At 55.2% G+C, this 18299-nt stretch overlaps 1 protein-coding gene across 7 annotated transcripts in view; it reads right to left on the reverse strand.

The window, feature by feature from the left end:
- Nucleotides 1–18299, reverse strand: part of SAMD11 (sterile alpha motif domain containing 11) — a 158919-nt gene that overhangs the window by 32294 nt on the left and 108326 nt on the right. For all 7 annotated transcript variants that reach the window (XM_068158313.1, XM_068158311.1, XM_068158310.1 and 4 more), the window contains 2 exons: nucleotides 11683–11847; nucleotides 1466–1616 (listed from right to left, as the gene is read on the reverse strand). In XM_068158313.1, coding sequence (XP_068014414.1) covers nucleotides 1466–1616; nucleotides 11683–11847 — 316 coding nt within the window. The remainder of the gene's footprint in view (nucleotides 1–1465; nucleotides 1617–11682; nucleotides 11848–18299) is intronic.

An 18299-nucleotide genomic window follows, 5' to 3' on the forward strand; every position in this document is an offset into this window, starting at 1 on the left:
CAAGTGCAAAACCCAAGGCTAACAGGGAGAGTGGGAAGGAGAAATGAACCTTCTTCCCAAATGATTTAACACTTCCTGGCCAAGCCCAACTCCACCAGCTAGGACACCTGCCTGGCAGTGGCAAGCACCTCTGGATCTGACACACATCCAATTCCTTTTCCCTTTGCCCCTCCTACGTGCAGCACCTCCCCGTAACAAGCAACCTCCACCCTCCTGAAAGTGCCTTTTCAGCCAGGCCTCAGGCTGGCCTGGCGCTTCTCCAGGCCACACATAGCTGGAGAAAGGTTCCTGATGCCTGGCTGCACTGAAACTCCTCTATCTCTGCATTCCTCACGGGTCTGCCTCCAGTCCACGTGGACTGGGTTGGATTTTCTTTGGTGGGTTAGCCAAAGTACGCTGAGGGGAGAAAGTCTGCCCAGCCCCTGCACACTGCAAACCCCCTGGGCAGAAAGAAGGCAAAGCAGCATCCCCAGGGCTAGAAATGATGGCCATGACTTTGAACTCCACACATGCTACATTGCAGCCTGCTGCCTATCCCCACCTCAAAGATGAAAGGCAGACAGCCTGGAGACTGGAACCTTTCATGCCTTGTCCCATGACACTCGAAGCCTTTGTGTCCTTGGGGCTGCCAGGCCCTCTCCCACCTCTGCTACCCCTGTCAGAAACACAGGAGCTTTAATTTCATTTCCTTCTGAAGTTTTCACTTGCAGAGGGAATGACTTATGGCACAGGCCAAGATAAATGAGCTAGAATTTCCTGGGGGGGCAGAATACGTGTGTGAAAAGCAGCTTTCCAGCAGCCCTCTGCCAATGGGACAGGCAGGCTGTGCCTCTTCTTCCTCAAGAAAGAATATTCCTTCTCTTTCTACTCCACCCTAGAGCATCTCCTTTTCTTTCTATTCCATCCCAAAACATTTCCTTCTCTTCCTATTCCATCCCAAAGCATTTTCTTCTCCTTCTATTCCACCCCAGAACGTTTCTTTCTCTATCCCAAAGCACTCTTTGTCTGGGAGTGGTGTAAAATGCCAACCTAAAAGACATTTTAATGTGTTCTGCACCCAAGAACAGATTAATGCCTAGCATCTGCTCTGGAGACCCGTGGCAGGATTAGGATCATTCCCAGCAGCCAGTCACTAACCTGGATTTGCACAAGCCCACATCACCCTGCTTTGCACAGGACATCCCAGCACGCCCAGGGCCACTCTTTTGAACCTGCATAATGCCCAAGAGAGACCTTAATGCTTTATGAGGGCTAACTAAGCCTGCCCACCTCCACGTGCACTGCCACCCTCTCCTCCTAGACCCCTACCCCACCCACTCACAAGCCTTTCCAGGCTGCCTCTGCAGGTTACCCACCAGCCCAAGGCAAGGCTGGCAGGATCCCCCCTGCCCATGCAATGGAGCAAACCCCGCCCCGGGGCGTGGGTGAGCCGGGGCGGGGGGGGCGGCCCTTGGCCCCTCGGTACCTCTCGGGGAAGTGGGTGTCCCTGTGCTGGGGGAGGCCCTGCTTCCTCCGCTGGCTGGAAGAGTTGCTGGCCGAGGGGATGTGCGCTTCCATCGCGCCGGGGTTCCGCGCCGCCGCCGCCGCTGCCACCTCCTGTCGTGCCCGCAGGAGATCTGGGGAGAAGGAAAGAGATGAGCTGCCGCTGCCAGCCACGACGGCCAACGCACCCCTAGCACGCACACATCCTTGTCCCCCGGATTGCAGACCCGCACAGGCACCCACCCCCGGCCGTGCTTCGGCTCCCCGCGGGATGCTCCAGGGCTGCTGCAGGCTCCCCGCGGGCGACAGCGCTGCTGCCGGGGCTGCTCCCGTCCCGTCCCTCCCCGCAAGCCCCTCAGGCGACAGCTTGGCTCCTTAACCCCCCTCCCCCTCGCCAGTCTCGGCGGTGCGGACAAGCTGTCAAGCACGGGGGGAAGGCGGCGGGGGGCGGGAGCGCGGCCGGTCCTGCGGCTCCGAGCTGCGCCCGGTGCTCACCCGGCGGAGCGGGGCTCGGAGCGGGATCTGCCGCCACCGCCGAGGGAGTTTGGCAGCGGAGGAAATTGTGCAACTAAGGGAGGGGGTGGATTGCTGTTTAATTGCCTTCCTGTCGGAGGGAGGGAAAGAGGGAGGGAAGGAGGGAAGAAAGGGAGGGAAGGATGGACTGGGGGGGAGGAAGGGGAGGCAAAAAGAGAAGGAGGCTTTCCCGAGCTGCCCCTCTGCCTCTCCGCGGGTGCGGGGCACCGGGAACGGCAACTCCTGGCCCGTTCCCCCCCTTCCCCGCCCAGCACCTGACTCGCCGAGCCCCGCGGGGAGCAGATCTGCCCCAACCCGGAGAGCCGCGGCCGCGTCCCCCGCCGCGACCCGCCCCCGAGCAGCCGGTCCCGGGCGCCAGTCCCCCCCTTGAGCTCCGCTGCTTTCAACCGGCCCGACCGCGGGGGTCGCGGAGTTCGCTAAGCACCCGGCTCCCTGTGGCGGGGCAGCTGCCTCCTCCTCGCCAAAATCATTGCCCAGCATCACCTGCTGCGAAGCCTTCCCTGCCCCAGCATCACCCACGGCAGAGGATGGAGGCTGCTTCCCTGGGTGGTCCCTACCCACTTTGGTTGAGGAGCATCTGCTTTCCCCCACCTCACCTGGTTGGGGTGCACCCATCCCTGCCACCAGTGACCAGGCAGCAGTAGAGCTGCAGAGTGCCAAGGGCAATGTTTTCCCAATCACCAAGGGTGGAGGGGATGGTGCAGCCCTGGTCTGTGCAAGATGGGGGGCAGGGGGAGTACAAGTTGCTCCTGGGGAGATTCCAATTGGAGAACAGTGAGACTCTGGAATCACCTCCCAAGGGAAGCAGTGGATTCCCCTACACTGGGCAGTTTTAAGACCCAGCTTGCCAGGGGGCTGTGCCTGCTCCTTGCAACTCCACCCTGACCTAGAAAGGTTGGGCCAGAAGATCCTGGAGGTCCCTTCCAACCTGGCACTCTGTGACACTCACACCAGCTGTGCTGACAAAGGCTCTTTCAGAGTGCTTGCAGTTAAGCATCAGGAGACCCTTCGTTTCTATTCTAAAAGATCCTACACACAACTTGCTTCCACCCCACAACAAAACCTCAGCTGCCACTCACAGGAGGCACAGGAAACAACACACACACAGATGCATGCTGAGAGGAAACCTCCCTCGCACACTCACTCTGCTCCTCTCTGCAAAAGGAAAGCAAAACACAGCTGGGGAGAGGAGGAGAGAGAGGAAGATTTGTCTTCATGAACACACTCTGGTCGGGATCAATCTGCATACTGAGATTTCAGAGCACTCCATGTCCATGTACTAGTCCTGATTCATAAAGCTAAGTTAATATAAGACTGTGGCATGACCCTGGGAATGTTCCATGCCCATCTCCTTGCCTTTCTTTCTATCACTGTGCTGTTCTCCTTCAGTTCTGGAAAGCTCAGCCATCCCCATCAGCCCCAAGAGGTGCTCAGCCTTGCCCCATCACTTGGGGCTGTTCAGCCTGGAGAAAAGAAGGCTCCAGGGAGACCTCATAGTGACCTTCCAGTACCTGAAAAGGGGCTACAAGAAAGCTGGGAAGGGACTTTGAACAAGTGCTTGCAGTGATAGAATGAGGCAAAATAGCTTTGAGCTGGAAGAGGAAAGATTTGAGCCTGGAAATCAGGAAGAAATTCTTTACAGTGAGGGTGGGGAGACAGCAGAAGAGGTTGCCCAGGGAGGCTGTGGATGCTCCCTTCCTAGGGTGCTCAAGGCTAGGTTGGACGAGGCCTTGAGCAACCTGGGCTGCTAGGAGGTGCTCCTGCCCATGGCAGGGGCTTGGAACTGGATGATCTTGAAGGCCCCTTCCACCCCAGCCCATTCTGTGACTGCATGAATCACTTGATCAGGTATTTTAGTGATGGTCAGGGCTGCGAGTTGGAGTGAAACTGCTTCCACAGGTGCTACAACAACCCCAGGCAGTGCTACAGGCCAGGGTCAGAGTGGCTGGAGAGCAGCCAGGCAGAGAGGGACCTGGGGGTGCTGATCGATGGTAGGCTGAACATGAGCCTTCAGTGTGCCCAGGTGGCCAAGAGGGCCAATGGCATCCTGGCCTGCATCAGGAGCAATGTGGCCAGCAGGAGCAGGGAGGTCATTCTGCCCCTGTACACTGCACTGGTTAGGCCAGTATCCAGTTCTGGGCCCCTCAGTTTAGGAAGGAGGTTGACTTGCTGGAAGGTGTCCAGAGAAGGGCAACAAAGCTGGGGAGGGGTCTGGAGCACAGCCCTGTGAGGAGAGACTGAGGGAGCTGGGGTTGCTTAGCCTGGAGAGGAGGAGACTCAGGGTGACCTTCTTGCTCTCTACAACTACCTGAAGGGAGGTTGTAGCCAGGTGGATGTTGGTCTCTTCTCCCAGGCAGCCAGCACCAGAACAAGAGGACACAGTCTCAGGCTGCACCAGGGGAGGTTTAGGTTGGATGTTAGGAAGAAGTTCTATACAGAGAGAGTGATTGCCCATTGGAATGGGCTGCCTGGGGAGGTGGTGGAGTCACCATCACTGGAGGTGTTCAGGAGGAGACTTGATGGGGTGCTTGGTGCCATGGTGGAGCTGTTTGGGTGGGTTGGATTGGTTGATGGGTTGGATGCGCTGATCTTGAAGATCTCTTCCAACCTGGTCTATTCTATTCTATTCTTGCTGGCAGCAGGGAGCATATTGGTACCTGAACACTCCCAGCCCCATCCATGCCCACACAACCCCCATCCCCACGCTCCTGAGAGGGTTGGGGGGGAGGACACCAGCGTGCCAACGCCGGGGGAGTTGCAGGAGGGCACACAGAGAGCGAGCGAAACTCCAAACCCCATCGGAACAAAAAGATACCACACCAAAAAAAGAGAGAGGAAAGCCTGGAGAATTCTGCAAGCAAGCCAGGGCCTGTGCACCTTCCATGTTTATAAATTAATTATCTGAAAAGCCCAGGTCGCTGCTTATTGCCACCCTGGCTGTAATTTAGAAGCCTGGCATGCAGCCAGCTCCAGAAGCTTCATTGATCCTGAATGACCGCAACAACCCCCCGCGCACGCACGGCCCCCCTTCTCCTCCTTCTCTCTCCCCTCTTCCCTCCCCTGTGCCTCCACCCCCCCTGGCTCAGCCCTCCCTCCCTCCCCCCCCCCCAGGAGCTGTTATTTACAATCCTGCACTCTGACAGTTGGGAAATCAGATTGATTGACAGTGGGACGCTGGCGGATGGAGGTTCCAGGCGTGGAGACAGACTGAATTCAGAATGTGGGATGAATGCCACTGGGAGAATGGGGGGGGGGGGGGGGGGGGGGGGGAGGTTGAGAAAGGAAGAGGGGGTAGGCTTGAAAAAGCAATTAAAATAACAACAAAAAAAATTACATTATTAAGCTTTTTCTAAATGATTAATGCCACTGGTGCTGCCTCCCCGAGAGCCCACACTGCTTTGGACTGGCACCAACTCTGGCCTGCATCAGGAAGAGTGTGGCCAGCAGGAGCAGGGAGGTCATTGTGCCCTGTGCTCTGCATTGGTTAGGCCACACCTGGAGTACTGTGTCCAGTTCTGGGCTCCTCAGTTCAAGAAGGACATTGAGAGACTTGTAAGGTGTCCAGAGAAGGGCAACAAAGCTGGGGAGGGGTCTGGATCACAGCCCTGGGAGGAGAGGCTGAGGGAGCTGGGGTTGCTTAGCCTGGAGAAGAGGAGGCTCAGGGGTGACCTCATTGCTGTCTACAGATAACTGAAGGGAGGTTGTAGCCAGGAGGGGGTTGGTCTCTTCTCCCAGGCAAGCAGCACCAGAACAAGAGGACACAGTCTCAAGCTGTGCCAGGGGAGGTTTAGGCTGGAGGGGAGGAGAAAGTTCTTCACTGAGAGAGTCATTGGCCATTGGAATGTGCTGCCCAGGGAGGTATCACAGTATCACTTAGGTTGGAAAGGACCTCGAGGATCATCGAGTCCAACCTATCAACACAGACCCCATGACTAGACCATGGCACCAAGTGCCACATCCAATCTCCCCTTGAACGCCTCCAGGGTCGATGACTCCACCACCTCCCCGGGCAACCCGTTCCAATGGTCAGTCACTCTCTCTGTATAGAACTTCTTCCTAACATCCAACCTAAACCTCCCCTGGTGCAGCCTGAGACTGTGTCCTCTTGTTCTGCTGCTGGCTGCCTCACGTTCCAACGACAAATGACTCGTGGTGGAGTCCCCATCCCTGGAGGTGTTCAAGAGGGGATTGGATGTGGCACTTGGTGCCATGGTCTAGTCATGGTGTCTGTGGTGACAGGTTGGACCCTATCTTTGAGGTCTCTCTCAACCTCAGCAACACTGTGATACTGAAAGCATTTAGAGCCCCACCAGAGCCCCCCCGTGGTGGGGAGAGGACCCAAAACACACCAAGTTTTGTCTTCTCCATGTTACACCAGAGAAATCTGCCAGTGCAGGCTTCAGCCCACCCCAAAACCCTGGTGTGGTCCCTCACCTAAGCCATGCTGTGGGGACAACTCCAGAGTCATAAGATCTATGTCATGCTCCCAATGTAATGAGCTACTTGGGCAAGCAGGGGGTGATACCAGCTGTCCTGCATGCTCAGCAGCCATCCTGTGCCCAGGCTGAGTGGTCCATCATGGCTGGCTGTGACCCCAGCAGCACACAGAGCATGTTGGGTGCAGGGCTGGGTCAGCAATGTGTAGGCAGTGTGGTCTACACAGACCTGCAAGGCATGAATACTCTCTATCTGCATGTCTGCAGGTGTTCCTGCAGCTGCTTGGGCTGGGAGAGACCTTCAGTACCACTGAGTCCAACTGGCAATCCAACACCACCATGCCCATGAAACCTTATCCTCAAGTGCTACATCCACAAGTCTTCTGAACACCTCCAGACATGGGGACTCCACCATCCCCCTGGGCAGCCTCTTCCAACCCCTGACCACTCCTGCAGCAAAGAAATTTTTCCTCATCTCCAACCTAAACCTCCCCTGGCACAATTTCAGGCCATTTCCTCTCATCCTATCACCTGATACTAGAGAGATGAGACCAACCTCACTCCAGCCTCCTTTCAGGGAGCTGTAGAGAGCAATGAGGTCTCCCCTCAGCCTCCCTTCTCTCCAGGCTGCACAACCCCAGCTCCCTCAGCTGCTCCTCACCAGCCCTGTTCTCCAGGGCTGTCCTTCTGTGGACCTGCTCCAGCCTTTCAAAGTCCTTCCTGGAGCAAGGGGCCAGAAACTGAACCCAGGATTCAAGGTGCAGCCTCACCAGTGCCAAGCACAGGGTACAATCACTCCCATGGTCCAGCTGGCCACACTATACCCAGGCCAGGATGTTGTTGGCTTTCTTGGCCAGCTGGGCACAGGCTGGCTCATGTTCAGCCAGCTGTCAACCAGCACCTCCAGGTCCTTTTCTGCTGGGCAGCTGCCAGCCACTCTGCCCCAAGCCTGGAGCATTACCCTGCTGTGCATGATGCACATTCTAGGCTATCCTCTGCCAGGCTGTGCTCCTGTTCACTGTACACATGCAAACTCCAGCCCTAGGGTGCATGGCTTTGCCCCATACTTATGTGCCATGCTGGCAGGAGCTCTGCAGCTCTAGAAAACACCTGGGACAGCTGAGTACCAGGCACAGAAGCATGTGCCATGCTCACCATGGTGTGCCTCAGCACGGCTTTCTGCTGTGCCTCCTTGCTGATAAGCAAATCCTTACTCCACTGAGGAGGGAATCTCCTTCTTGCCCCTAGAGAAGCCAATCAAATCAAACAGAGTGGAAAAGAAGACAGCCTCTTCATTAACCTAACAAGGAGCCCTGGGGATTTACACTCCAGAGCAGAGATTCTCCTCCAGCTCTTGCTGGATGCTTCCCTGATGCTGTTTGCACTCCCTCCCTGGATCACCCAGGCAGGTCCCTGTCAGCCTTGGGTAAGAAGCACACCAGAGGTTCTTGCACAGCTTCCCACTCACAGTTCAACCCTCTGGTTCCAAGACTGGGACAGCCTCACCTCTTCCATCTCCTTAGCTTTGCCTGATCCAGACAGCTGAGTTCTTTCCCTCACTCCTGCATCACAGGACTTGGATACAACACATGGCTTTACCCTGGGCCAAGCAGGCTTTGCTTGCTGGAGGGCAGGTGAAGTGGGCTGAGGAGCTCTGGCCCAGGGAGGGATGCTTGTGGCTCACCTGAGGAAGGTGAAGGCAGCTGAGGAGCTTTAGCCCAGGGAGGGATGCTTGTGGCTCACCTGAGGAAGGTGAAGCCAGCTGAGGAACTTTAGCTCATGGAGGGATGCTTGTGGCTCACCTGAGGACAGGTGAAGCCAGCTGAGGAGCTTTAGCCCAGGGAGGGATGCTTGTGGCTCACCTGAGGAAGGTGAAGCCAGCTGAGGAGCTTTAGCCCATGGAGGGATGCTTGTGGCTCACCTGAGGAAGGTGAAGCCAGCTGAGGAACTTTAGCCCATGGAGGGATGCTTGTGGCTCACCTGAGGAAGGTGAAGGCAGCTGAGGAGCTTTAGCCCAGGGAGGGATGCTTATGGCACAGCTGAGGAAGGTGAAGGCAGCTGAGGAGCTTTAGCCCATGGAGGGATGCTTGTGGCTCACCTGAGGAAGGTGAAGGCAGCTGAGGAGCTTTAGCCCATGGAGGGATGCTTGTGGCTCACCTGAGGAAGGTGAAGCCAGCTGAGGAGCTTTAGCCCATGGAGGGATGCTTGTGGCTCACCTGAGGACAGGTGAAGCCAGCTGAGGAGCTTTAGCCCATGGAGGGATGAGGATGCTTGTAGCTCACCTGAGGACAGGTGAAGGCAGCTGAGGAGCTTTAGCCCATGGGGGGATGAGGATGCTTGTAGCTCACCTGAGGACAGGTGAAGGCAGCTGAGGAGCTTTAGCCCAGGGAGGGATGCTTGTGGCTCACCTGAGGAAGGTGAAGCCAGCTGAGGAGCTTTAGCCCATGGAGGGATGCTTGTGGCTCACCTGAGGACAGGTGAAGCCAGCCAAGGAGCCTCTAAGCCCCCAGAGAGACACTTGTGGCTCCTGCAGGCTGCCAGGCGGTTCCCAGGGCAGAACCTGTAACTGGCTGGTGCCCCCTTTAGGCACAGCACAGGATGCTGCAGCTGAGCCAGAGGCAGGCAGATTCCTCCACAAACCAGGCAGAAAAATCTCCCAGCAATCCTTCAGTTCCTGTGGGACCCATTAGGCTCTGGTACTGCAGGACACTTAGCCAGCCAGGACACCACTCCAGCAGCACTGGACAGTGGTAGCTGGTAATGAGGAGGCTGCTTCAGGACCAGGTTTTGGATTTTTCTCTTCATGCATTAATGTAATTGCACAAGCAGCAGTCTCCTTTTAAAGGGCAGGATGGCAGCACCTTGCCTTCAACACAGAGATTGGTGCAGAAATACTCCTGTGCTGCTACAACCTGGCAGCAGCAGAGAGGCAGAGTCTGCTGTGCACACAACAGGGCCTAAATAAAGCAGGGCTGGGAGGTCCCTCAGCTATCCCTAGTGCCCAGCTCAACCTCAGAGAACCAATGCCACCCTGAGAAGGTCTGGGGACAGTTTCTCAGCACTGGAAGCTGCAATCTGAGAGGCCTTGAGGCAATGCTCTGAGGAAGCCCTCACGGAGGGAGCATGGACTGGGCATGGAAGTTCTCCCTTCACAACAACCCTCTGCCTCACTTTCCCACAGCAGGGCTGGTTTTGGCTAGGGCAGGAGCAGATCAATCCTCTGTGATGTAAAGATAATTGCTTTCAACAGATGATACCACAGCTGAGCCTGCCCCACTGACTTCAGCACTTGCCTGCTAAGCTGTCTGCACTGCAGCTTAGCTTCATCTGCATATTTTAATTGTCCATGAAATCACAAGACATCCACTTCTCATTAAGGTGAAAGGTCTTTAACACCAATCTGTGCCAGGTCTGCATGCAGCAACAACTGCAGGAACTTTCTACACCTGACACTCTCAATGTTTAACTAAACCCTCCAACAACTGCCTGCTCCCTCAGATCCCATCACTAAATGGCAGCAGGATCTGGCACTGCCCACGTCTCACAACCCTCCTGCATGATGCCAGCTCTCACTCCCATTCCTCCAGCATCCTAGAGAATCACAGAATTGTCAGGGTTGGAAGGCACCTCAAGGCTCAGCCAGCTCCAACCCCCCTGCCAAGGGCAGGGCCACCTCACACTACAGCAGGTTGCTCACAGCCACATCCAGCCTGGCTGCAAACACCTCCAGGGATGAGGCTTCCAGCACTTCTGTGACCCAAGGAAGACTTACAGCACAGGTTCTGCATGTTCAGTTCAACATGAACTCTTGAGACAGAGGAAGGGGGCCTAAAGGAAGGCTGGGGAGGGACTGCTCAGGATCTCAGGGAGTGATAGGACTAGGGGGAATGGAATGAAGCTGGAGGTGGGGAGGTTCAGGCTGGAGGGGAGGAGGAAGTTCTTCCCCATCAGAGTGGTGAAGCCCTGGGATGGGTTGTCCAGGGAGGTGGTTGGGGCCCCAGCCCTGGAGGTGTTTAAGCCCAGGCTGGCTGAGGCTCTGGCCAGGCTGATCTAGTGTGGGGTGTCCCTGCCCATGGCAGGGGGGTTGGAACTGGCTGATCCTTGTGGTCCCTTCCAACCCTGACTGATACTATGATACAACAAAGGATCCCTCCTCACCACCACTGCAACCTGTGGAGTGGTGATGGTGCAACTCATCAGCCCCAGGAAACACATCATAGAACCACTGAATGGTTTGGGTTGGAAAAGCCCTTTAGGATCATCCAGGCCAAGCATTCCCATACTCTACCAAGCCTGGTGCTAAACCACATCCCCCAGCACCACATCTCTGCAGCTCTGAAACACCTCCAGGGATGGGGATTCAACCACCTCCCAGTGTTTGAGAACCCCTTCAGTCAAGAAGTTTCTTCTAACATCCAACCTAAACCTCCCCTGCTGCAACTTGAGGCCATTTCCTCTCACCCTATCACTTGTTACCAGCCCCCTCCTCACTCCAAACTCCTTTCAGGCATGGCCTCCCCACAGTACCCACAGAAGGTGTCAGCATTCATAGATGGCTGAGGGCAGCCATCCCCCCAGGGACAGTGGGAGCCTGTGGGATACTCTTCAGCACCTCCTGTATTCATTGCATGACAAACACAGCATCAGAGAATCATTAAGGTTGGAAAAGACCTCTGAAACCATCAAGTCCACCATGCCACACTGCAACCCACAAACCCTCTTCAGGTGCACACAGTGGTGAGGGACATCTTGTAAGGCTTAGACCAAGTAGCAAAGCAAGCCCCTTCTTAGATCAGAGGGCTGGAGCACCTCTCCTATGAGGACAGACTGAGGGAGTTGGGGCTGTTCAGTCTGCAGAAGAGAAGGCTCTGAGGTGACCTTCCAGGATCTGAAGGAGGCTACAAGAAAGCTGGGGAGGGACTTTTGAGAGTGTCAGGGAGGGATAGGACTGGGGGGGATGGAGCAAAACTAGAAGTGGGGAGATTCAGATTGGATGTTAGGAAGAAGTTGCTCCCCATGAGGGTGGTGAGAGCCTGGCACAGGCTGCCCAGGGAGGTGGTGGAAGCCTCCTGCCTGGAGGTGTTTGCAGCCAGGCTGGATGTGGCTGTGAGCAACCTGCTGCAGTGTGAGGTGTCCCTGCCCATGGCAGGGGGGTTGGAACTGGCTGAGCCTTGAGGTCCCTTCCAAGCTTAACAATTCTATCACTGATGCTATGATTCTTCTCCCCTACCTCCATGGCTGGGCACTGCCATGCTGTTGGCCAGCTGGTAGAGCCGCTGCTGCTGCTGCTCCTCGAACGTGCCGTGCTCGTTCAGTGCGGACATCATGCGCCTGTAGTGCTCCTCTGGGGTCATCTGAGTCACTGAGTCCTCAAGCAGAGGTGTGTGGGAGTTTTCTGCAGAGCAAAAAGAAGAGATTTGGCCTTGGTTTTGTTTTGTTTTCCCCAGAGAGAAATGCAGGAAGGGGTGGGGGGTGGGGAAGTCCCAACAGGATGGGGACAAGGCAAAGGGAAGAGAGAGAGCTGCACAGTTTCCCCACAGTTGGAATGAACCTACTCAACCTGATGCTCCAAGCTGCCCAGAGCAGCTGTCTTTGGGCTTCAAGATGTGCCATTATATATGGTCAAGACACAGATTCAACTTGCTAAGCCTCCAAACATGGACAGCACATTTACATGGAGGGAAGCCTAAGCCTACACAGCTTCAGTTGCCACAGCACCCAAAAAAAACTCAGCAACAACTCTTCCCCCCCCCCTTTTATTTTATGCCCCTAAAGCAACAAATGTGTTCTAACAACAGAAAATCCCCAGCCAGCTCTCTACCCCCTAGGTGGCAAAGAGGACAGGAAGGATGAAAGGGTTCACCAAGTTCTCAGCCTTTCATCAGTTGCTTTTTTTTTCCCCCCAGCTGATACCTGATCAGACAAGCACCTCTCTCCCCCACCTTTCTGAACACCCACAAAGACAGCACAACCCAAGGAGATGTTCAAGCAGCCAGCACAGGTGATGCTGACACCCAGAGCACAGACAGGGGTGGCAGTCCACCTGCCCAGCTCTGGCAGGCGAGTCACAGAGGCAGCTCTGTGCACACAGCTGAGCACCTCAGGCCAGCAAAATGACACCCGACAGCCTACCTACCTCTCCATCCTCCCAGAATGGCTGCAGAGCCCAGGAGGGAGGTGCTTTGAGGAAGGCCCTGCCTGCTCCCTGGGCAGTTGGGATCCCAGTCTAACCATCAGGAAGATAAAACCCACAAAGCCTTGGTGTTTACAGTAAGCAGAGCTCAGAGTAATTACCCTGCTCTGCCTTGGCGGTGGCTCCTCTAACACGGTTTTATCTTGGATCTTCCCCACAGGCAAAACCTTTTCATTACTGGAAGAGGAACTCCCAGTAACAACCTGAACAGGCAGAAGGGGAGGGAGGAAGGGAGGGAGGGAGGCAGGGAGCAGTCACAAGACCACCACTGTGCTGTGTTCAGTGAATGACAGGACCACCCTACCGTGTGCCCCAGATTCCTGCTCCTTTCATCCACCTCACTGCACTCACAGAGCCCCTCAGGGCTCAGGGCAGGTGACTCTGCTGCCAGGCTGGTTCCAAATGCAAGGTGATGGTTCTGAGCACAGGCCACTTACTCTGCATCAGCATCGTTGTTAATCATGATAATGGAGCAGGCTGCCCAGAGAGGTTGTGGAGTCTCCTTCTCTGGAGCTGTTCCAAACCCACCTGGACATATTCCTGTGCAACCTGCTCTAGAGGTGATCCTGCTCAGGCAGGGGGGTTGGACTCAATTACCTCCAGAGGTGCCTTCCCACCTCCATCACTCTGTGATCCTACCAGCACCATGAGGAACATGCAGGCACAGGACATCTTGCTGGGCAGAGAGCTGTGGATCTCCCTCAGGGGAGAGCAAGGCTCCTAAGCTAGAGAAGATAGCCTCTGGCAAACAAATACAGAGCATGAGACCTGTGAAACAGTAGCTCAAGGACTGCCTTACTTCTGCCTCAGCCAGAGAGAGAGCTCTTGGCTGTTGGAATGTGCTGCCCAGGGAGGTGGTGGAGTCACCATCCCTGGAGGTGGTCAAGAGGGGAGTGGATGTGGCACCTGGGGCCATGGTTTAGTAGCCATGAGGTGTTGGGTGACAGGTTGGACTTGCTGATCTCTGAGGTCTTTTGCAACCTTATTGATTCTATGAATAAGAGACCATTACTGGCAAGTGCTCTCTGCCACCAAACTCATTGCACAGCCAAGCACATGGGGGCTCAGACATTAGGGGTGCAGTCTTCTCAAGGCATAATGAAGCCATCTCCTCCCCAAACCACAGGAGGGGATAGTCACAGAGTCACAGAGTAATTGTGGGGGTTGGAAGAGACCCATGGAGATCACCTAGTCCAACCACCCTGCTAACTCAGGCTCATCCAGATCAGGTTGCACAGGAACGTGTCCAGGCAGCTATGGGAAGTCTCCACAGCCTCTCTGGTCAGCCTGCTCCAGGGCTAACAACAACAGTAACAATAAATAATCATCATCAATCTGAGCTGCACAAAGTTTCAGTGAAAAAGGGTCACACCACCAGCTCCCAAGGCAAACCTTCCTCTGCTAAAGGGAAGTGACTTCAGACCCCTCCAGCTCAGGTCAGCCACCCAGCTCAGCAAGGATTCTCAATCAGCACAGCTATTTGTGGCCATATCTGCAACCACTGATCTCTACCCCTAGTGACACATATCTGCATCCTGAGGGCCACAGGCTTCCTGTGCAAATCACAAGGTTCATGGCCTGCTTCAAGCTGGCTGGTATCAGGAGCTGGGCTCCCACCCAGCAGCATGCTTAGAAACCAGACCTGAAAGAGGGAAGCTGCACAAGATGCTGGCCACGCTACGCCTGCTCCCTCCCACTCCTCACCTCCAGTGAGCCTGCAAGACACCAGTGGAAGAGGCAGAGGGATGGGAAGCAGGATTCCCTTCCCCATCCCCTTCCCAGGCCAGATTTCCACATCCTCCTCTGCTCCCCTGCCACCTCCCTGGGGAACACAAAGTGCACCAACTGTTTGGTTCCCTTCTGATGCTCTTAAGCAAAGGTCTGAGCAGCAAAGCCACAGACCTGATTCAGCTCCTCAGACCTGATTTAGAACAACACCCCCTTTCTTCCCCCCTCCCCACAGCTGTGTCATTAGAGAGGGGGGAGAGGAGGAGGGGATTTAATAACACTTAATTACCATAAACTCCATCGGATCAGCTGCAGAGCAGATTTCAGGTGCAAGGCAGGGGGAGGGAGAGAATGGGGGTGGCAAAGGGAAGCTCAGAGGAAGGAGGAGTCCAGGGAAAGGCTGGATTTCCACACTTAAAACTTGGAAGATTTCACATGACTCAGCCAGTGATAATTCCAGCTTTGCTGCAGCTTTGCTGTCTGCTTTTGTCATTACCAGGGGGTAATGCGGGAGACTGATCGCGCCAAATCTCTCCCAGCTGCCAGGTGTGAAATGGACCCTGGCAGGGCCACTGGGGAGGCACAGCCAAGGCAGGCATCTACTTGGTCTTCACGCTCTCCAGCACGACTCCCTCTTTGCCCCAGCCTAGGGGAACCTGTCTCTCCCACCCCCCACCAACGCTGCAGAGTCCCGAGGGCGGCAGCCACAGGGAGGTCAAGCTCTCGGAGGGTGCAGGCTCTCTGCTCAGTCTGAAGGACATCTCACAGCTGGATGACCTTTTCACCAAGCAACCCCAGACAGGACAGGGGCACCCAGCTCATCCATCTCCCCTCTTTGCTACAACAAACCCACCCACAACAGGCCAAGACTCCCTTTACTGAACACAGCAAAAGCTCGAGGACCTTGCTGGAAAAGCATCTCACCCCAGGTTCAAAGCCAGGGCTCAGGGGGCTGCAGGGTCTTTGCTGCCTAAACTGCCACATGCCAGGGCACAGAGGGTCCATGCCCACTTCCATCACATTCAGCAGCGTGGGTCTGGGGGGCAATGAAGTTGTTAGCAAGAATGGAGCCAAATATCATCAGAAGATGAGCATGCCCCTTCCCTGAAGGTGTTCAAGGCCAGGTTGGATGAGGCCTGGAGCAACCAGGGCTAGTGGAAGGTGTCCCTGTCCACGGCAGGCAGAGCTGGAACTGGGTGATCCTTTAAGGTCCCTTCCAAACCACACCATTCTACGATCACTTCTTCATTTGGCCTGACTGGACAGCTGCCAAATCCATCACCACATGGACATCCACTCCAAAGATGAAGAACAAACAGACAGAGGCCGGGTCTGAACTGCTCAGCTGTAGCACAGCTCCGGTTCTGGTCCACGTCGTTAACCCAAGACGCGAGAAGATGTTTGCTTTGTTTTATCTGAGCCACAACAGCAAAGCAAAGAGACCAGCAGAAGGAGCAGGATATGAGCTCATCAGCCCACCCCAGGGGGTGAGTGCTCCCTCTGTGTGTGTTTTCCAGCACTTGGGCCAGTCTAGCCTCACATCCTCCCGACTGCTGAGGCTTCACCAGATCTCTTTCTGCGCGGCTCCAAACCGGCACCGCAACGCCCAGTTCTGCCTTGCCGCCGCTCCGTTTCGTTTCATCTCTGAAGCTATCAGAGCAGCAGATCTCCAGACACGCTGCTGCCACAGGGGGGGTGAGGCTTTCGACTTGGGCAATTGTCTCCCAGGGAGAAAAAGCTTCCTCCATGACCTGCCAGCAGAGCCCTGCGCTCCCAGCCTCTGACACGCTCCCATTTCCATACCAGAGGCGAGAACGTTCTGCTCCGCTTGACAGCGGCGCTGGCACGGCCCTGCTTCCACCCAGAGAGGGATGGCTTTTGATCTCTGGTGTGCACGCTGCGAGTGCTGGGGAGGGGGGAAGGGAAGGTTACTGCCTCCCTGCTGGAAGGGCTTCCAGCCCTACAGGTGTTTTTTCACTCAGTCAGAGAGGAGGAGGAGTGATTTACTTGGCTGCCTCTGTTCTCCTTGCCTCGTCAGGCGCGGCCACGGCGGCACGAGCTGTGCCGCGGGCTCAGGGTCACTTCTCCTCTTCAAAAGGCTGGTTTGGAGACAATGCAGCTCTGCCCTGAGCAAGAGCTCCATCCAGGGCCAGTGTGCAATGGGGAGAGGGGAAAGTCCCCACCCTGAGCTACAAACCACCACAGGAGAGCGTGAAAGGTGGAGGCACCCACCCAAGGCTGGAGAAGGAGGATGGGTGCACCCAGGGAGAGCACAGACCTCTTCTGGTTGGGAAAGACTCAATGGTTTTCCTGTCCAACCACTGACCTACCAGCACCATGGCCATTAAACCACATCCCAAAGTGCCATGTAAACACATTTCTTGAACACCTCCAGGGATGGCGATTCCACCACTTCCCTCAGTCACCTGTTCCAGTGCCTGACCACTCCTTCTGTAAAGCATCTTTGCCTTTCACAGGCTTCTGCCAGAGGACAGCACAAGGCTGCATGGACTACCACACTCCAATGGGTCCTCATCCCAATTCCTAAACCACAAACTGCACCTGGGCCCAGCCAAACCTGGGGCTCCAGCACCACCTCCAACTTCAGAGCACTGCTCCCAAGTTCCAGGTAACCAACCCCAAGGGCCCAGTGGGTTTGAAAATGGCTTGCACACCATGCAGACCTTTCTGCTTCCAACCAGCTCTTCAGTAGAGAGTAGGATCCGTCTGTGGTATCCATGCCACAGGAATGCTGCCTGACTCCCAGGAAACTTCCCATCCTGCTGGGAGTTTTCATCTGCAAGGTGCTCAAGATACAGAGGCTACAGCCCCTCTTCTGACCCCTGTTTCCTAGCAGGGGGTAGGAAGATGAAGGTCCTAAAAGCGCTCAGTCTCTGCCCCTCTCAGCCCCCTTGCTGTGGTTAGTTGTTTGTCCTCAAAGATCTTTCAAGGTCCCTCCTCAACCTCTAACATTCTGTGACTTTAGCATCAGCACAGCCTAGGCTTAAAATGCCTGCCACAGCCTTGGAGAGAACAGGGGTTCCCCAATGACCTCATATCATAAAACCCAGGTAAGATGGGAGGTTAGTAAAAGGCCCAGCTCAGACTTTCCATTCTGCCTCCCCCTCTTCTAAGGGCCAGGGAAAGCTTCCTGACAAAAGCAGAGCAGAAAACAGCAATTTGCTTTAATTCAGAGCTTCCTAGGACCCCTCCTCTTGATGAGCTGGGGGAATCCCTGAGTCATTCAGAGCTGAAGAGCAAGATTTTGATCCTGAGTGCACACTGCAAAGCCAAGGGCTGATTGCCTGCCTCACACTGCACTCAGCCCACTCAGGTAAACAAAAATGCTGGGGAGAGGAGGGAAAGATGGAATGGGATCATCTGACCCTGCTGCTTCCAAGGCAAAAAACATTATAGATCAAATTTGTGGCAGTTCAGCCACTTAATTCTGGTGACTCCAAAGGCAAGAGCTTGGTTTCAGAAGGCTTGATTGAAGTTCCAAGCCCTTTTTCAGCCAGGTTGCCACTACCTGCTTTCAGTTCCCAAGCATGCACAGTCTTGGAACGATGCTGGAGACAGACTCAGCAGGAACAGCACAGATGACAGCAGGTGCATCAAGTGTGCTTACAGAGTCTCATGCTCCTATGCAACAAACAAATGCATTCCAGATCGTACAGAAGCAGCCTGCTGGAGCTCACCTCAACCTCGACCAGAAAAAAAACCATTTCATGAAGAAGAACAGGAAGAGAGCAGATTCAAAATGAAGATTTCTGTACACCAAGGGAACCAGAGGAGGATCTGCTTTGCAGCTTTCAGAAAAGCCCAGGAAAAAGCTTGAGGACCCTCTGGCTGGATTGAAGGGTTAGCAGGCAGGGAAGGGTTAACATGGAAGGGAAGATTTAGCATGTTCTTAGGTAGTGTTAGCG

This window comes from Melanerpes formicivorus, unplaced genomic scaffold (assembly GCF_026170545.1).
Source record: "Melanerpes formicivorus ecotype bairdi unplaced genomic scaffold, bMelFor1.0.p_v2 SCAF_39, whole genome shotgun sequence".
Lineage (NCBI taxonomy): Eukaryota > Metazoa > Chordata > Aves > Piciformes > Picidae > Melanerpes > Melanerpes formicivorus.